At 55.4% G+C, this 15099-nt stretch overlaps 2 protein-coding genes across 3 annotated transcripts in view; one reads left to right on the forward strand and one right to left on the reverse strand.

Moving 5' to 3' along the window:
• The window catches only part of Cd5 (CD5 molecule), a 34445-nt gene that overhangs the window by 18363 nt on the left and 983 nt on the right, over positions 1 to 15099 (forward strand). The window contains exon 7 of the mRNA XM_015478031.2: positions 13748 to 13799. Within this exon, the coding sequence (XP_015333517.2) occupies positions 13748 to 13799 (52 nt within the window). The remainder of the gene's footprint in view (positions 1 to 13747; positions 13800 to 15099) is intronic.
• The window catches only part of Vps37c (VPS37C subunit of ESCRT-I), a 26478-nt gene continuing 13830 nt past the window's right edge, over positions 2452 to 15099 (reverse strand). For both annotated transcript variants that reach the window (XM_015478032.2, XM_048788927.1), the window contains exons 2-5: positions 10215 to 10313; positions 6660 to 6831; positions 5781 to 5863; positions 2452 to 4741 (exon numbers count right to left, since the gene is read on the reverse strand). In XM_015478032.2, coding sequence (XP_015333518.1) covers positions 4013 to 4741; positions 5781 to 5863; positions 6660 to 6831; positions 10215 to 10307 — 1077 coding nt within the window. In that variant the 5' untranslated portion in view covers positions 10308 to 10313 and the 3' untranslated portion in view covers positions 2452 to 4012. The remainder of the gene's footprint in view (positions 4742 to 5780; positions 5864 to 6659; positions 6832 to 10214; positions 10314 to 15099) is intronic.

The raw sequence follows: 15099 nt of genomic DNA on the forward strand, positions 1-15099 counted from the left end.
AGAGAGACCTCCCGGGGAAGTCTGGAGCTGTCATGGTCAGAGCTGCACAAAGACAGCTCAGCGCCTCAGCATCTACCAGCTAGGGAGGGGTGGGTACCCAGGCTCACATGCCACACGTCTGTGACTCCCCAGGCCCCACATCTGAAGATACCTTCCTCTCCAGAAGGGCTATCAAGGGCAATGATGCCACCCCAGAGGCTGGCACAAAGGGGCACCTAGTGAGTCTTGGCCCATTAAGCTTTTGGTTTTAAGTGGCAGTTGAAAGTCCCAAGCTAAGGAAGTTTCAGCCAGTCACAGTTAACCTGTAACACGAGAGTCAGAGAAACAGCCTCATATGTTCCTTTGGATTAAATAACTCCTACAGCTAAAATAGTCTCCTCTGCCACTTGGAGATCCCAGACATACAGCTAAATCCAGCAGCACGGTTCCTTAACTTCAAGGGGAGGGTACCTAACCAGGAGCCCCACATCTGATACAGGGAGGGGCTGTGCTAGGCCACTGGGCCTTTGGCATCTGGCAGCCCCCTCAAAAGATGAAGCAGCTTGGTGGTGACCGGTCTTGGGTGGGGCCCTTCTCCACTCAACACGGCCCTGTACCTCCTGGGAGCACAAAAACTGATGATCCAAACCACAACAGCCAACTCTGAGAGAGAAAAAGGGGAGATGCTGTGGTGTGTGCAGCGGTGGGTGCAGAGTTGGAGTGGGGGGGCAGCACTCCAGAAAAATGTCTGATCGGCGCTCTGCCCCCAAACACCTTCCACCCAGGTTCTGACAGCCTAGATGGCTAAGTCCAGGTCACAGATGTGCCCAGCCGTGCTGGGAATCCAGAAGCAGGGTCACCCACTACCCTAATGTTACTGGACAACCCCTGGAAGCACTGGTGTGCAGCCCAGGATCTGCTACCTTTGCCTCGTGTTGAGGAAGGCAATCCAGAAGGAAAGCTCCCTTAACCTTTGAGCAACAGGCCTCGCTTCCAAGTTATCGGCCTTCAGGGACCTGGGGTTCAGGACGGGCCTGGGGGTTCAGGACGGACCTGGCATCACAGCAGAAAGGACGTTTCAAAGGGCCTCACCCAAGTATCCCCACTAGGCTCAGAATCCCTTCCAGGCTGGACATGAAGGGTCTGTCCCCTGTGCAGGCAGAGGCCCCCCCCCGAGGTCTGGTGAGGGCCTGAGGAACGCCTGAGTGTGCCCCACCATCTCAGGCGTGCAGCCCCAGGAAGGAGCATGGAGAGCAGCTGGTGGCAGCTCACAAGTCTTTCCTTAGAAAGTTGGTCCTTGGTGCTCCTGCTGCTCTGGCACCCGACTAAGGCAGGTGACCTGCTTCTGTGGCCACAATACAGTGTATAGCTTTCCCCTACAGCTGGGCCATCTTTGGTTCTTCCTGAGGTCCTGTGTCCTCAGCCACAGACACCCACAAGGTGAGGCCAGTGTGCAGCCAGGACAAGGGCAGTGAGCACTGGACTGGGCTGGGGGCACTCAGCCATCCTGGAGATGATTCTGGCACCACAAAGGCATGGTAGAGTCCTGCAGCCTCTGGGATCCCACGGACCCGGGCCCCTGTCCACCTCTGCCCCCAGGACCCGGGCCCCTGTCCACCTCTGCCCCCAGGACCCGGGCCCCTGTCCACCTCTGCCCCCAGGCTGGACAACCTGGCCACCGTCCCACCTGCCCTGCATCTCCTTCCTATTTAAAAGTAGGGCTGAAAGGGCCACCAGAGGCTCAAGGAGAAAACGTGCATGAGCACGACAATGCTGTGCAGCCCTGCGGGGGACATGGTGTTGGCGGCTGGGCACCCCAGTGCCCTCCACAGGAGGCCTGCCCTTGTCACCTTGTGGGAAAGAACGGCAGAAGGGCTGACTTAAGGGACCCTCAAAACCTGGTCTGCCAACTCCCGCAAAGCTGCTGGTCCTGAAGAAAGCACAACGTCCTCCCCGGCCTCTGAAAACCAGCAGCGGAGCACAGGGAAATGCCAGGAAGAGGGCAGGCAGGTCCTTAGTGGACCAGCCAGTTTAGTGTCCCCTGCCCCTCTGAGCAAGCCCTGCAATTCCAGCTTCGAAATTGGATGGGCCATGGCCAGGTTGACCAGCAGACACTGCTGCCAACCCAGCAGGTGGCAGTAATGTGCATGTCCCAAGTTGGGCTGGGGCCCAGGCGCCCCCTAGTGGGAGCCAGTGGCCTTGTATGAAACAGCTCTCCCCCAGGACAAGGCACAGGTGCAGGCTCCACCCAGAAAATACATAATGAGAACCAAAGAACAGGAAAAGCCAGGCCCAGCGGGTGAAGGGCTGGGGAGGGCAGCAGCTCAAGAGTGACAGCCAGCCAGGAGGTGTTCTGTGGACGGAAGCTAGAGGCCTTTCAGTAGAGCGTGCTTCTGAAGGCTGCAGAAGAAATTCAGGACCCCCAAACAGCCACATTTCCATTTCTAAGCCCACCAGTCACAACACTACAAGTTACTCATGGAAGTTTATTAGGGCAATTAATTACACGAACACACAGGCGATCATTCATCCAGTCCAGAAGCACTCAGCAGACTCCATTAGTGATTTCTCTTCATAAATAACTTACGAGAAGCAAGCACAGTTGGAGAGGAACTGGCAGCGCTAATCTAGCATCACGCACACCCACAGACGGCACACAGGCCCGGGACGGGGGCAGGCACCAGAAGGTGAGGTTTCCTCCTTGGCCCCCACACCCCCAGGCCCACCAGAGGCTGGGTACTCAGGGAGTGGATGTCTCAAGGCACATACAACTTCCTAACCCGTAGCAGCTCCAGGATCCGCCGAGACCTGGTTCACATCTGGTACAAAGTTAATGCTTCATTCGTCACCCCCTTTGGCCTAGTGTAGTCATTTTTACTACTGCACATGTTTAAAAGCCCAGTGTGCTAGGGCTGCATGTGACCGTCACAATCCCTGCCCTTTACATTCTGAAGACGAGAGGTGCAGAGAAACTGACCCCGGTGTAGTGATGGTGTTTTGGAAAGCACCATTTGGGAAGTCACTGTTAGGGTGTCTTTCGACGATGTCTACAGGGATATGGGGACCAGGAAGGCATACATGGGGAGATGAAGGACAGAGGGGGTTGCTTGAGAATGAGATTCAAGGCACTAAAGGAATAGGTAGGTGGGTGGGTGGGCCTCAGAAAAGCCAGCCAGAAGTGGGGGGCCCTGAGAAGGAAAGGGTGGCTGGGAGGTGCCCCAACTCCTAGCTGAGCCCAAACGTGACCACAATCTCCCAGGCTAGAGCTTCTCCATTCCCCCAGCCAGAGGGTCCAAGATGACCCCTGGATTCTCCAACCTGCAAGCAAGGTTAGGGTCGGCTTCACATCCCAGCCCATTCGCTATGCAGGCGCTGCTGGCATTCAGAGCAGCACACGGAGCTTCTGTCCCCAGCCTACGGGGGTTAAATTATGGCTTCACAGGACATAAAATCACTGTTTTTTCCTAATTCTGTTCTCTCCCTCCAGACTACCCCTAGCTGGGGTATGTGAGGCAGAACATTCTTGAATGGTCTTACACCAAGAGCTGTATCCCTTGGATTGGGACTCCATGTCAAATATGCCAAATCCCAGGGGAGAGGTAGGGGGTGGGCGGGGTGGGGACCCCAGGCCACCCTGTCACTGAGATAACTCTGCAAGGAGTTCAGATGTTCTTGGAAGTGACACGAGAGGATGTGCACAAATGCATGCACACGCCACTAGCCCTGGCTCCCGCTGGCCTGCAGGACCTGCAACCTAGAGCCAGTTACCGACAGGAGCGGCTCCCAGGAGGGCCTCTGGCCAGAAGATCAGCAAGTTCTGCGGGCTTCTGTCATAGCCAACCTGTCACACACACCCTCAGTGCCTTTGGGGGTCCTGTATGCCCCTGGCCAGGTGCCCCTGGGGCCTCCTTGTGCTGATGCAGGCCCACGGGGAGCACTAACTCACTTCCCATTAACCTCAAATCTCAGCGACAGGTGGGCTAAAGGCCGTGGTGCAGGTGGAGGAGGGAAGGGCCAAGGAGCCAAACCACGGCTAGTATCCAGGCCAGGCAGGGCCTGGGGGTGGGGAAAACCCATATGGAGGAGTGGGCCCTGGGGGATACGGGGGCCGAGGGGGCACTGAGGGCTGGGGCTGTCCTGGGAAGCCTGGGAGCAGAGGCTGTGTTGGGTAGGGAGGCTTTCCTCCTGTGGGGAGGTAGGGGATCTGTTGAGGATAGCCAAGACTAGGGGCCCTGCCCCCCGCCAAGGGGTACCCAGGGCCAGAGGTGCTAGTCGGGGCTACAGGAAAGCCCGGCCGAGGTGGAGTGCTCCTCTGTGGGGACCAGGGGTAGCCTGCAGCAGACCTGGGTCCCGGCTGGGCTGACGGGTAGGCAGGGCCCAGAGGCCCACTGTACGAGGCAGAGGGCTGGGCCACCACAGGGAAGGGGGCCGGCTGCAGGGCTCCCTGGGCAGTGGGGCCCATGGGCAGGGCGGGGGACGGGCTGTAGGGCAAAGGGTAGGGAGGCACAACAGATGGCTGCAGAGGCGGCTGTTCTTCGGCCACAGGGGGTGTCGCCTGAGGGCCTGGTCGCAGGGGCAGGGGTGGCGGACGGGGTGGAGGGGCATCTCCAGCCAGTTCCTGGGAAGCTCGAGGCCTCCTCACCACGTCTTGGAGCTTCTCCACTCGGACCCGGCGCAGATGGGACAGCATCCTCATAGAGGAGAAGTCCTCTAGAAACTTTTCCAAGGGCACCTCGCCCTCCAGGAACTTCTCAGCCATGGCCTGGAAAACAGGTCAAGTGACAATGGGGGCCTCCCACTTGCCCCTGGGTCAGAACTCTGCCGAGGCCTGCGCTGAGCCCACCTCGGGCTCCCCAGCCTTCCCAGCCCCACCCTGGAGCTTCTCTTTGAGGGCCCTCCTCTTCTGACCCATCCTGTGACCTGTGTTCCGTGTTTTCCTCCTGAGAACGACAGCTCCTTAAAGGCAAGAACTATGTCTGTCATGGTCACCCCAGTGGCCTGCGCTGACCTGCTAGGCCCACAGTGGTCACTGCACGTGTGCTGCACAGCTGGATGAGTGTGAGCTACTGGGTGGCAAATGCATGCTAGCCTGTGGGCGAGGAGGACCTGGGAGCTGCTTCCACCTGGGGCAGGTGGAGACTGCCCACAGAGGCCAAAGCAATGCCCAAAGGAAGCCGCAAACAGGGAAGGGAGGAGCGGGGACCAGGCCCGACATCCTCGAGGCCCCTGGTGCACCGCCCTTCCATCCAGATCTGTGAGCGGCCCAGGGCCTGCGGCCAGCTATCCAGCTCTGCTTCAGCTAGCAAGGACAGGTCCCTGACACAGTACTCCTAACTTATCTCCAGTTTCTGCTACCCAAGGACAACCCTGGCCCAAAAATATTAAATGGAAAATTCTGGAAATAAACATTTGATAAGCTTTAAATAACTTTTATTACAGCATATTGTTATAATTGTTCTACTTTATTATTAGTTATAGCTCATCTCTTCCTGTGCCTAATCTCTATATTAGATGTACAAATACAGGAAAAAAACATCATAATGTATACAGAGCTCAGTACTAGCCAAAGTTTCAGGCATCTACTGGGAGTCTCAGAAAGTGTCCCCATGGATAAGAGGCACTATGTATTTATTTCCAAAGGGTCTCCACTGGACCCCAGATACCCTCTTCCTTTGCCACCTACCAAGCCCACCCCCATCTCTTGCTCTACAGACACGGGTGTTCATCATGAGCGCCCTGCCCCATGGACCCACACCCCGTCCAAGGGTCGCTTGCAGAGGAACATCGACTCTCCACCTCACCTCAGACTCCTCCTCGATCTTCATGCCTTCGATCTGCAGAAGGTCCAACAAGGTCCCTGGCTGGAATGCTGAGGAGAACTTCTCTGGAAGGGAGGGCAGGAAAGATTGGCATCTCAACAATGACTGCTCCATGCTGGAGGCAGAGACCTCGTGAGAGACGCTCAGGACACCCTCTGCACATACAGAGCCCAGCTGCCACCTGGAATCTATGCAGACTCCCTTGGGGTAGGTCTGTTGGGCCCTTTGGGCCCGTTCCCTCTGACGATCCCACTCCTGAGTAGAGTGGGGCAGGAGAGCCCACTCAAGGGCTCAGCCAAGCAGCTCCCCGATACCAGCCCCAGAAGGGAAGGGACTGGATCCTGATGCTGCTTCGCCCCACAGGGGAAAGCTCACCAACCTGTCCGCACTGCTGGCCAGCCATGCAGGCCCTCTGGACTCCAATCCCAACACCACCAACTTCTAGCTTTGTAACCTCAGGCGGGTGCCTGAACCTCTCCGAGCCTCATCTTCCTCATCTAGACAAGGTGAATAACAGCAGGACCCCTACTCCTTTTTTTTTTTTTTTTTTTTTAAACTTTAGTATTTATTTATTTATTTTTTAGTTCTCGGCGGACACAACATCTTTGTTTGTATGTGGTGCTGAGGATCGAACCCAGGCCACACGCATGCCAGGCCAGTGCGCTACCGCTTGAGCCACATCCCCAGCCCCAGGACCCCTACTCTTACACTCCTCTGTGTATGGAGCGCGCTCAGCTCAGGGCCTCCCTGGCTGCTGGCCCTTTCCTGTCCTCCAGCTGCCCTCCCCAGTCCAACCTCGAATGGAGTCCCTGCATTAACAGGGGAGCCACCAGAGCACTCTCCAGGGCCAGCTGTCCCTACCCAGCTTTGCCTTCTGTTCCTGGCACCGTTCCACAAGCCTCCGCAGCTCCTGGTATTTGTCTGAGAGGTTTGAGCGGCTGATCTCTAGGGGTCCCTGGAATTCCAGGTTCCGCTCAGCCAGGCTCCGGTTGGTGGCTAGTGCCATCTCTCGCTCCAACTGCAGGTCCTGGACCTAGAAAAGTAGGAAAACGAACAGTAAGAACAACTGTCCCTGGGCTAAGGGCTTCTGGGTTCATTACTCATCTTGGGGACACTGGGTGATGCTCGGCCTTTAAGCACAGGCAGAGGAGCCTGGGTTCAGACCCTGCACTAGGCACCCTGGCCTGGGTGCCTCACTGTATCCACAACATGGCAGCCCGGTGGGGGACACACACGAGAAACTGGCATTAAGGTTAACAGCCTGCCAAGGCCACCATGACTGCAGAACTCCAGGGAGGGAGGGAAGCGATTTGTAGGAGAAGCCAGAGGCTTCACACGAGGGACAGGATCAAAGTCCCAACCACTTAACCCCACACTTGAGTCAAGTGGACTAAGGAGGACTAAGATGGCCCAGCAGAACACAAGCTGCACACTCCATGATGCCCGGAAGTCAGGCTATTCTGAGGGGATGGGGGAGCCAGGATCCTGGCGTCGACCATGATGCTGATGCAGGAGACCCGCCGCATGTGTCCTGCCTAGAAACTGTACAAATGAGCCTCCCTGGACGTGCCCTGCTGAAAACACTTCCCCAAGCCAGGCAGCACTGTGCCCCTCAGCTGGGTGGTGCAGCTGCCAGAACCCTGCCCAGCCACCCTGTGCACGAAGCCCTACCCATCTGTTGAGGAGGTTTGGAGAGTCAGGCCCACCACCCCAAGAGGCTGGGGACCACATACCACAGAACCTCGTGGCACCACCAGAGGGGACCACCACAGGGGTCAGGGTACAGCTCAGCAAGACCAGCTTCCTCAGGGAAGACGGGTTCCCTGAGCCATTCAGCTTCGCCACCAGCACCAACACTGGGGACCCAGGCCAGACTGGCCCATGCTCCACCAGCAACAGTAGCCCACGGGAATCCAGGGAGTCCTGAGGAGGGCGCTGGGGGAGGTTTTCCCACCTGCTGATCCCCTGCCGCAGGGCCTCAAGCCCACACTATGAGGCAGGCCGCTAGAGAAAGGAAAGCCACAGCTTCCCCCTCCATAAGGAGGCTTCCATGACTCAGGGACAGCAGCGCCCAGCGTATGCCCAGCCCACAGCCCAAACGCTCGGCCCCTTCGCCTGGGTTTGCTGCCACACACACCCTTTCAGCAACCAGATGGGCACCCTGACCTGTAGACCCTGGTGAGTTTCACTCTATCTGTCAGCCGCGGAAATCATTTTCACTCATGTGGCTGAGTCAGAGGGCATGGCCTCCTGTCCAGGCACCCGACGGGCCGGGGCCTGTGGGCATGCCCGCACCTCTACCGCATGCCCCCTCTTAACTTACAAAGCCTGACTGCATCATTTTCCTCTAAAACGTGTCCTATTTCTGCTCCCTCTCCCCACAATCACCTCAATTTTTTCTCCTTTAGGGGGTCACCATGAAGCCTTCTCCTATTCCTTTGTACACCGTCAACATGCATCCTACACCCTGCTCCAAGCAGATCACTCAGCCTGCGCTGGTCCCTCAGTTCACTCTCTTCTATGCAGAAAAAACAGCTCCTACCAACTCCCTTTTCAAGCCACGATCACATTCCAAACCACATGGGCTCCTCTCTCTTCTCACAATTCCAGTTACTCAATTATCTTTTGCCATGGACCATGGCAAAAGAGCTACTCAAAGGTTCTTGGAAAGTCTGAGTAGCCTGCCCTGTTTTGTTTCTGCCCAGTCCACACTGAATAATTTTCTTCCCTCGGAGCCTTCAAATTGATTGGTCAGGCACAGCTACATGCCACAAGATTCCAGTGCCTTTTGCCCAAGAGGTTGTTTCATCAAGGGTGTTTCATAGAGGCTGAATCACACAGATCCTACCAGCCTGCTCAGCTGGAAGTCAACTAAAGATAATTATGTAAAGGTTTGCTTCTGCCAAGCTCCATGCACCACTGGAACTGGAGTCCCCATAACACTGTGCTCATGACAGACTCATGAAGTACTTGGTGCTTAACACACACGGAGCATCCCTAATCCAAAACATCCAAATCTGAAATGCTAAGAAATCCAAAGCTTTTTTGCGTGTCTACAGACACTTAAAAAGTTTTGAATTTCAGATGATCTCAGATTTGGGGATTTTGGAGTAAAGTCTACATAAATATTCCAAAATCCAAAAAACTCCAAACTCTGAAATACTTCTGGTCCCAAGCACTTTGAGTAAAGGATAGTCAACCCACGTGTGAGAAATGAGTAGAAGAGAAAAGAATGAAGACCTGAGCCAGCTCAGCACCTGTGCCAGGTTAAGACAGGTGCGGGCAAAGCTCACAGCCCAGTTAACCATAGGAATTGGCCGTAAGTTTAATTAACCAAGACAGCCTCTGCTTCCCATCCTGGATGAATAAGTTCACCCTGCCTCAGGACAGCAGGACACACCATGAGGAGTCTCAGGACCTCTCCTGGCGCTCTGCCCACCAGGAGAGCTTCCAACCTAATCCCCAGCCTCCTCTGTCCCCCAGGTGGAGGAGCAGGGGGTGGACAGAGAGCACAGTGAGGGCAGAAGCAGGGAACACATCGAACTGGGCATCCCGAGAGCAAGGGAAGTACTCTGGAGAGGGACGAGCAGGGAGTGCTGGACAGGGCAGCTTCCTTTGATTTTTTTTAATACACTGTGAATCCACAGAAGACACTGTACCAGTTCATCAGTGAATATGAGAATATAATCCAAATGTGACTCAGGTGAGCTGGTGCTGTCTGTGCTTGTGTCTCCCCCACATTAGGGCCATGAGGCCGAAGCATCTAGAGCACTAGGCAGGCTGCAGCCACTCAGGGGCGACCAAGCATATTTCCAGCTGGGTAGCCACAGTCAGTCACCTGGCCTCTCTCACGTTGCAGGAAGTCACAGGATCACAGGAGGGAGATAGAGACAGGGAGAGCAGGGAAAGTCCAATGTTAAGTGTAAAACTGTGTGTATTCCCACGAGGACTCTGACTAGGAGCTAAGAAGATGAGGTACCAATTCTGACGGGAACAGATCAAACAGCAATGAGCTACACCCAGCCAAGAAGGGTGCCTACATGTGTAAGAGTCACTGAAAACTCAGGGTCACACAGGTCCACTGTGGGGAAAAGGCAGGCACCAAGCCACACCTTGAGGAACCTGCTGACTCAGGCTGGAGCAAGTGTGCAGTCTCCTGGGGCTGCCGGGTCCCTAGGAGGGCTCAGGGGTCCAAGTCCACATGGGGGCTCCCTACCATTCCCTAGGTTCCCAGATGACCCAATAACTGGCATGCAATCTCAGGGGACCCTCTGGTTGGCCCAAACCTTATCTCCCTTTTCTGTGGATTTTCTGAAATCCACAGAAAAGGGAGATAAGTTTGGCTAAAACTCCCAATAAAATAAAATCCTTGAAAAGTTTGCTGGTCTTCCTTGAGCCTTGCAACAGCCTCTCTACCTCAGGGGACTCCAAAGCCATCCGGTCAATCGCCTCCGGGTCATTCTGCATCTCCTCCAGCTCCTGCAGGGTCTTATCTTTCAGGGTCTCCATCTTTCCCTGCGAACAGAGAGTGACACCAAAGTGAGGAAGGGGCAGCAGGAAGGGAGAAAGGTAGACCTGAGCCCACGTATTACTTGTCAAAAACAAACAGGAGTTCTATCATGGCACCACCTCACAGGGGAACTCAGGGGGGGCAGAGTGGAGGGAGACACTCCTGCAGCTCCGCCCGCGCTCTCCCCAGGGAGACCAAGGCGCCTCCTTCACCCAAACCATGAGCAACAGGCATGGGAAGGCCGCTGCACCGCCACAGGCAAGATCACCGTCCACAGGGGCACTAGATAAAGCTCTGAGGAGCGGCAGGAAGGAAGGAGTGCGTCAGGCAGTAGGAATGGAGACTAAATTTGGCCGAAGGCCACCTGCCAGTGCGGAGGCCACCCTGCCCTCTGGCGGGCATCTATTTCTGTCTGAACCAGAAATACAGCAACCCCACATGCGGGAGTGCTGCTGCTTCCACACCACAGGGTCCGCTGTGTCCTCACTTGTTATATTTAGAGCACCAGGTTCCCCGCCACTGCAGTCCTCTCCGCGCGTCACCAAAACGAACTGTCATATGTATGGCCTCATCGGAGCAGAAAAAGAATCACTGAATTGGCCTCTCAGGCAGTCAGGAGGAAAAGAAATCAACTGACCCAAACAGGCCGCCTGCTCTGACAGAGAGCTGGTGTCAGTGGTCTTCTCCCTGCCACTGCCCAGAGGGTCACCCATCATCTGTGTGACAAAAGGATCACAGCCAGCCCAGAAGGGAAGCTGGGACAGAGAAGAGGAAGCACGGACCAGGCATGCCCTTCCTTTCTGTTGGCAGGATTCTCCATCTTTATGCCTCTCCCCAGGGCCTGAACCCAGAACCTCACTCGTACTAGACGAGCACTCTACCCCTGAGCTACATCCCCAGCCCGTGTGGTTTTTTATTCTGTGACAGGGTCTCACTAAGCTGCTGAGGCTGGCTTTGAACTTGCCAAGCGATCCTCCAACTCAGCCTCCCGAGTCACTGGGATTGGAGGTGTACGTCACGGCGCTTGGCTATTTTTATGCTTTTTATCTTTTCTAGCCATGCATTTTCTAGCTGCAGTTTGGGCTCTTCTCATTACCAGCGTTGCTAGTTTTCAAAAGCTTCCAGCACCACAGCAATCAAGGGTCCCAGGGTCCCCACCATTCCCTCTGTGGGCACTCAGCTCGGGAGCCACGCTATGGCTCAGCCAAGGTGTTTGGGAAGCAAGAACCACAGTGACAGACAGAAGTCCCCTCTCCAGGGCTGCTTCTCTACCAGAATAGGGAGGGAAAGGCATGTTCTAGGGCTGTCAGGAAGGTGAAAGGGGAGACTGACAGGCGAGATTCCTGCCTTTTGCCAGGAAAGTCTGGTCTCCACCCTTGGTTATGCCCTATTGATGGTAATGCCTTTAATGCTCAAAAATATCCTGCTTTAAAAAACAAATTATGTGGTCACCCTACTAATGAAGAGCTATCCAAAAAAGGCATCACCAGTATTGGTCATTCACTGAGGACTGAACTAGTTCCAACCTCTAAGCCAGCATGGCCAACCCATCACCCTGCAGGTAGCCAGCCCACCTGCAGCCTCCCCTTCAGCAGGCCAGGCCAGGGCCAGGACCCACAGTCCCTCCTGCAGTCATGAAGCAGCTGGTCCAGGGCCAGTCTTTTGGAAAGAGAACGCCTCAGGAAAGTCCTGTCACAATGGAGCTCACTGGCTTCTGAATAGCCACAGCACAAGTTTCACCTGCACAGTTAAGAACACAAGGTGGCAGCAACTGTCCCATACACCGATGGCGGATCAGAAAGATTAGGTTGGTTGTGGCCAGCAATAGCAAAGCCAAAATTCAAGACAGGCCTCTGTCTATGCCTCACCCTTCTGTGCCAAAACCCTCGCTCTAGAAGCTAGAGCACTCAGAGAACGGCAGCCTGAGAAGAACGTGGGGTGCAGCAGAGTTGTGAGGCACACTGCTGTTCCAGCGCAAGCCCGCGGGCCTGCCACAACCAGGAGCAACGCGATGAAGACTCATGAGCTCACAGGCTCCAGTCACAGAGCCAGAGCGAGTCTAGAGCCTGCACTGCCAGCCGTGGGCCTCACCCAACTGTAACCTCCCTGAGCCTCAAGCACCTCATCCACAAACTGGGCCAAGCAACAGCGCCTCCCTCGCAGATTCAAGGAGATAACATCAGCCAAGCCCGGGCCAGCGCAGGCCTTGCTTAAAACAAATACGAGTGCAAGATTTCAACATCACAGAGATTGTGCGGGGTTACCAAGGCCTCCAGAGTACCTGCCAGGCCACAGCAGCATGTGCACAACAGCACCATCCAGGGAGAGGCCTGCCACCAAACAGCATCTGCTCACTCCTGCAGTCAGGGCCAAGTGCAGCATGTGCTGCAGGTGGAGGATGGAAGCCCCGCATGGGCAGCTGGCTGACCACACACCAAGAGCACCGACAGCAGTTCCATCTGCAGAAGCAGCCCACAGGGTCAGGATCTGCTCTCACCAATGGAAATTCCTACGCATCTCGGGAGCCCTGGGACAGTCCCCAACTTCCCCCAATTACTTACCCTGGAATGGTATTGCCAGGTGCTGGACTTTAAGGCAACAGAGTCTCAAAGAGACTGGCAAACTTTTTGTCTCAGGACCCTCTTCACTCCTAATATTACTAAGGTCCCCAAAAAGTTCACTCATGTGGATCACAGCTTTAGTACATACCATATTAGAAACTACAAATGAGAAATGTTTCACACACAAATATACACAGCACACAGCACATCAGCCACCGGAATGGCATGCTCTGAAAACGCCACCGTGCACACGAGAAGGCAGTAAAAAAGGCAAAGGTGTCAGAACTATTATGAAAATTGCTCTGAGCTCATGCATAACCAGGAAGGGCCTGGGAGACCTTCGGGGTCCTTATGAGAGTCACTGGCCTCCTAGAGGTTAGGAGAAAAGACTCTGGACTCAGACTACCTGGGTTGGAATCCTGGCTCCCCCACGAGCTGGGTTATCTAACCTATTGGTGTCTCAGTTTCTCCATCTGACAGAGGGGATCTGGAACATGGTAAGTACTGTGTGAGCGTCTGAAGAGCCTGACAACCATCGTCAACAGTGGGCGTGGATATTACCCCATCCCGAAAGAGGAAGGTTAGAGGAAGCCACTAGCCACACAGCTTGGAAGTGGCAGGGTCTTAACGGGTCCAGGGTTCTTGGCAGGTGCATCAAAATCACCTGGGATACTCGTTTAAAGCCAAAGACCTCAGCCCTCCTCCAGATGTAGAACTTCAGAATCTCCAGGGCACGGAAGTTAACTTTAAATGCCGTTTTAATTTTAACTAAGCTGCTGGGGTCAAGCTGGTTTGGCATCTACTGTCTTTATCCTCCCCATCCTCAACACTCCCCAGGAACTCAGGTGGATAGAGCCCCCCCCCCCCGACATGAAAAGGCAAGGACCCCAGGGGACAAGGGGTCTGTCAACAGGGTCACAGCAGAGGCAGGTGAGAATGTGAGTTGTGCTGTTCCTGCCAAGTGAGGCTCTGCCCAGAATCCCAAACGCACTTCCTACGGTTCCCATAGCTGCCCTGTGTGAGCGTGGAGACGATTCCAAGCTGCCAATCACACCTGGGCCTGGGCTCCAGATTAGCAGTCCCACAAACAAGGAGCTTCGCCAAGTGAGGTGGCCGCCGCGTTACCAGGATCCCAGAGCAGACACTGACCGACTGCTCATGAGAAGAGGGCCCAAGCTGTGGCCAACACCACACAGGAGGCGCATTAAAAGATGACGCCTCTGCTACTCCAGGCTTCCCACGGGCCAGGAAACCCGGCCCACAAGGAAGGGCCGAGGTGCTTCCATCCTCTCTCAGGGTCCTCTGCCCACAGGCTTCTCTCCTCGGGTTCAGAGCACACTGCTGACCCGTGGGGACACGCATCTTCAATTCTTCCAGAGGAAGGGTGCTCAGGACTTCCAAACAACTCTGCCAGACAGCTGGAGGCCAAAAGTTCCCCTAAAGGGGCTCAGTTTTCCTCGCCTCTAAAAACGGGTAAACCAACCCTTATGGTCACGTGGCCCATTTCTTCTGATATCAAAGCCCTTTGCAAACCCTCCCATTCATTCATGTAACCACCCTACTAAGGAAAGTGAGCATGAGGCTTGCTCACATCTATTCCAGAGATGAACTGGGGCTCAGAAGAAACAGAAAGGGTATTGCTCAAGGTCCTACAAACCTCTGGGGGTCAAACAGCCAGAGGTCCCCGTCTCTTCCCTCTTCTGGTATTTTCCTCTGTCCCTGCTCTGCCCATAACAGGGGTGTGACAGGGACTGAGTTTATTTATAAGATCCAGAGATCACAGCCACACAAGCAAGCCACTGACCCCTGGGCCCCGCCTCCCAGGTAGAGGTGGCTCACAGGGCTGCCCCCATCTTGGGCCAGGCAGGGACTGTCTTTTGAAATCCATCACAGCACCTGCCACCGAGGCAGCCAGTGCCCTGCTCTCACAAGTCAGGTATCACCCACTCCTCAGTGCCACCCCGCAGGGGCAGAAGCAGCAAGCAGTTCTCTGGGGGCATAATTTACAAAAGGAGGGGAGAACGGGACACCACTGTGCCCAAGGCCCACAGAGCAGGCATCTGAGGAAGTGGCCCCACAGCCGGCCATCTGCTGCTGGCAACACTCTTACTCCCCCCGCCAGCCAACAGGGTGGGCAAATCCAAACGGCTGCTTCTCAGAGTGCCACACCACCAGGGATGTCACAAAGCGGGGGGGGGGGGGGGGGCCTTTGGGGGGGGGGCTTGGGTGG

This window comes from Marmota marmota, unplaced genomic scaffold (genome assembly GCF_001458135.2).
Source record: "Marmota marmota marmota unplaced genomic scaffold, marMar, whole genome shotgun sequence".
Lineage (NCBI taxonomy): Eukaryota > Metazoa > Chordata > Mammalia > Rodentia > Sciuridae > Marmota > Marmota marmota.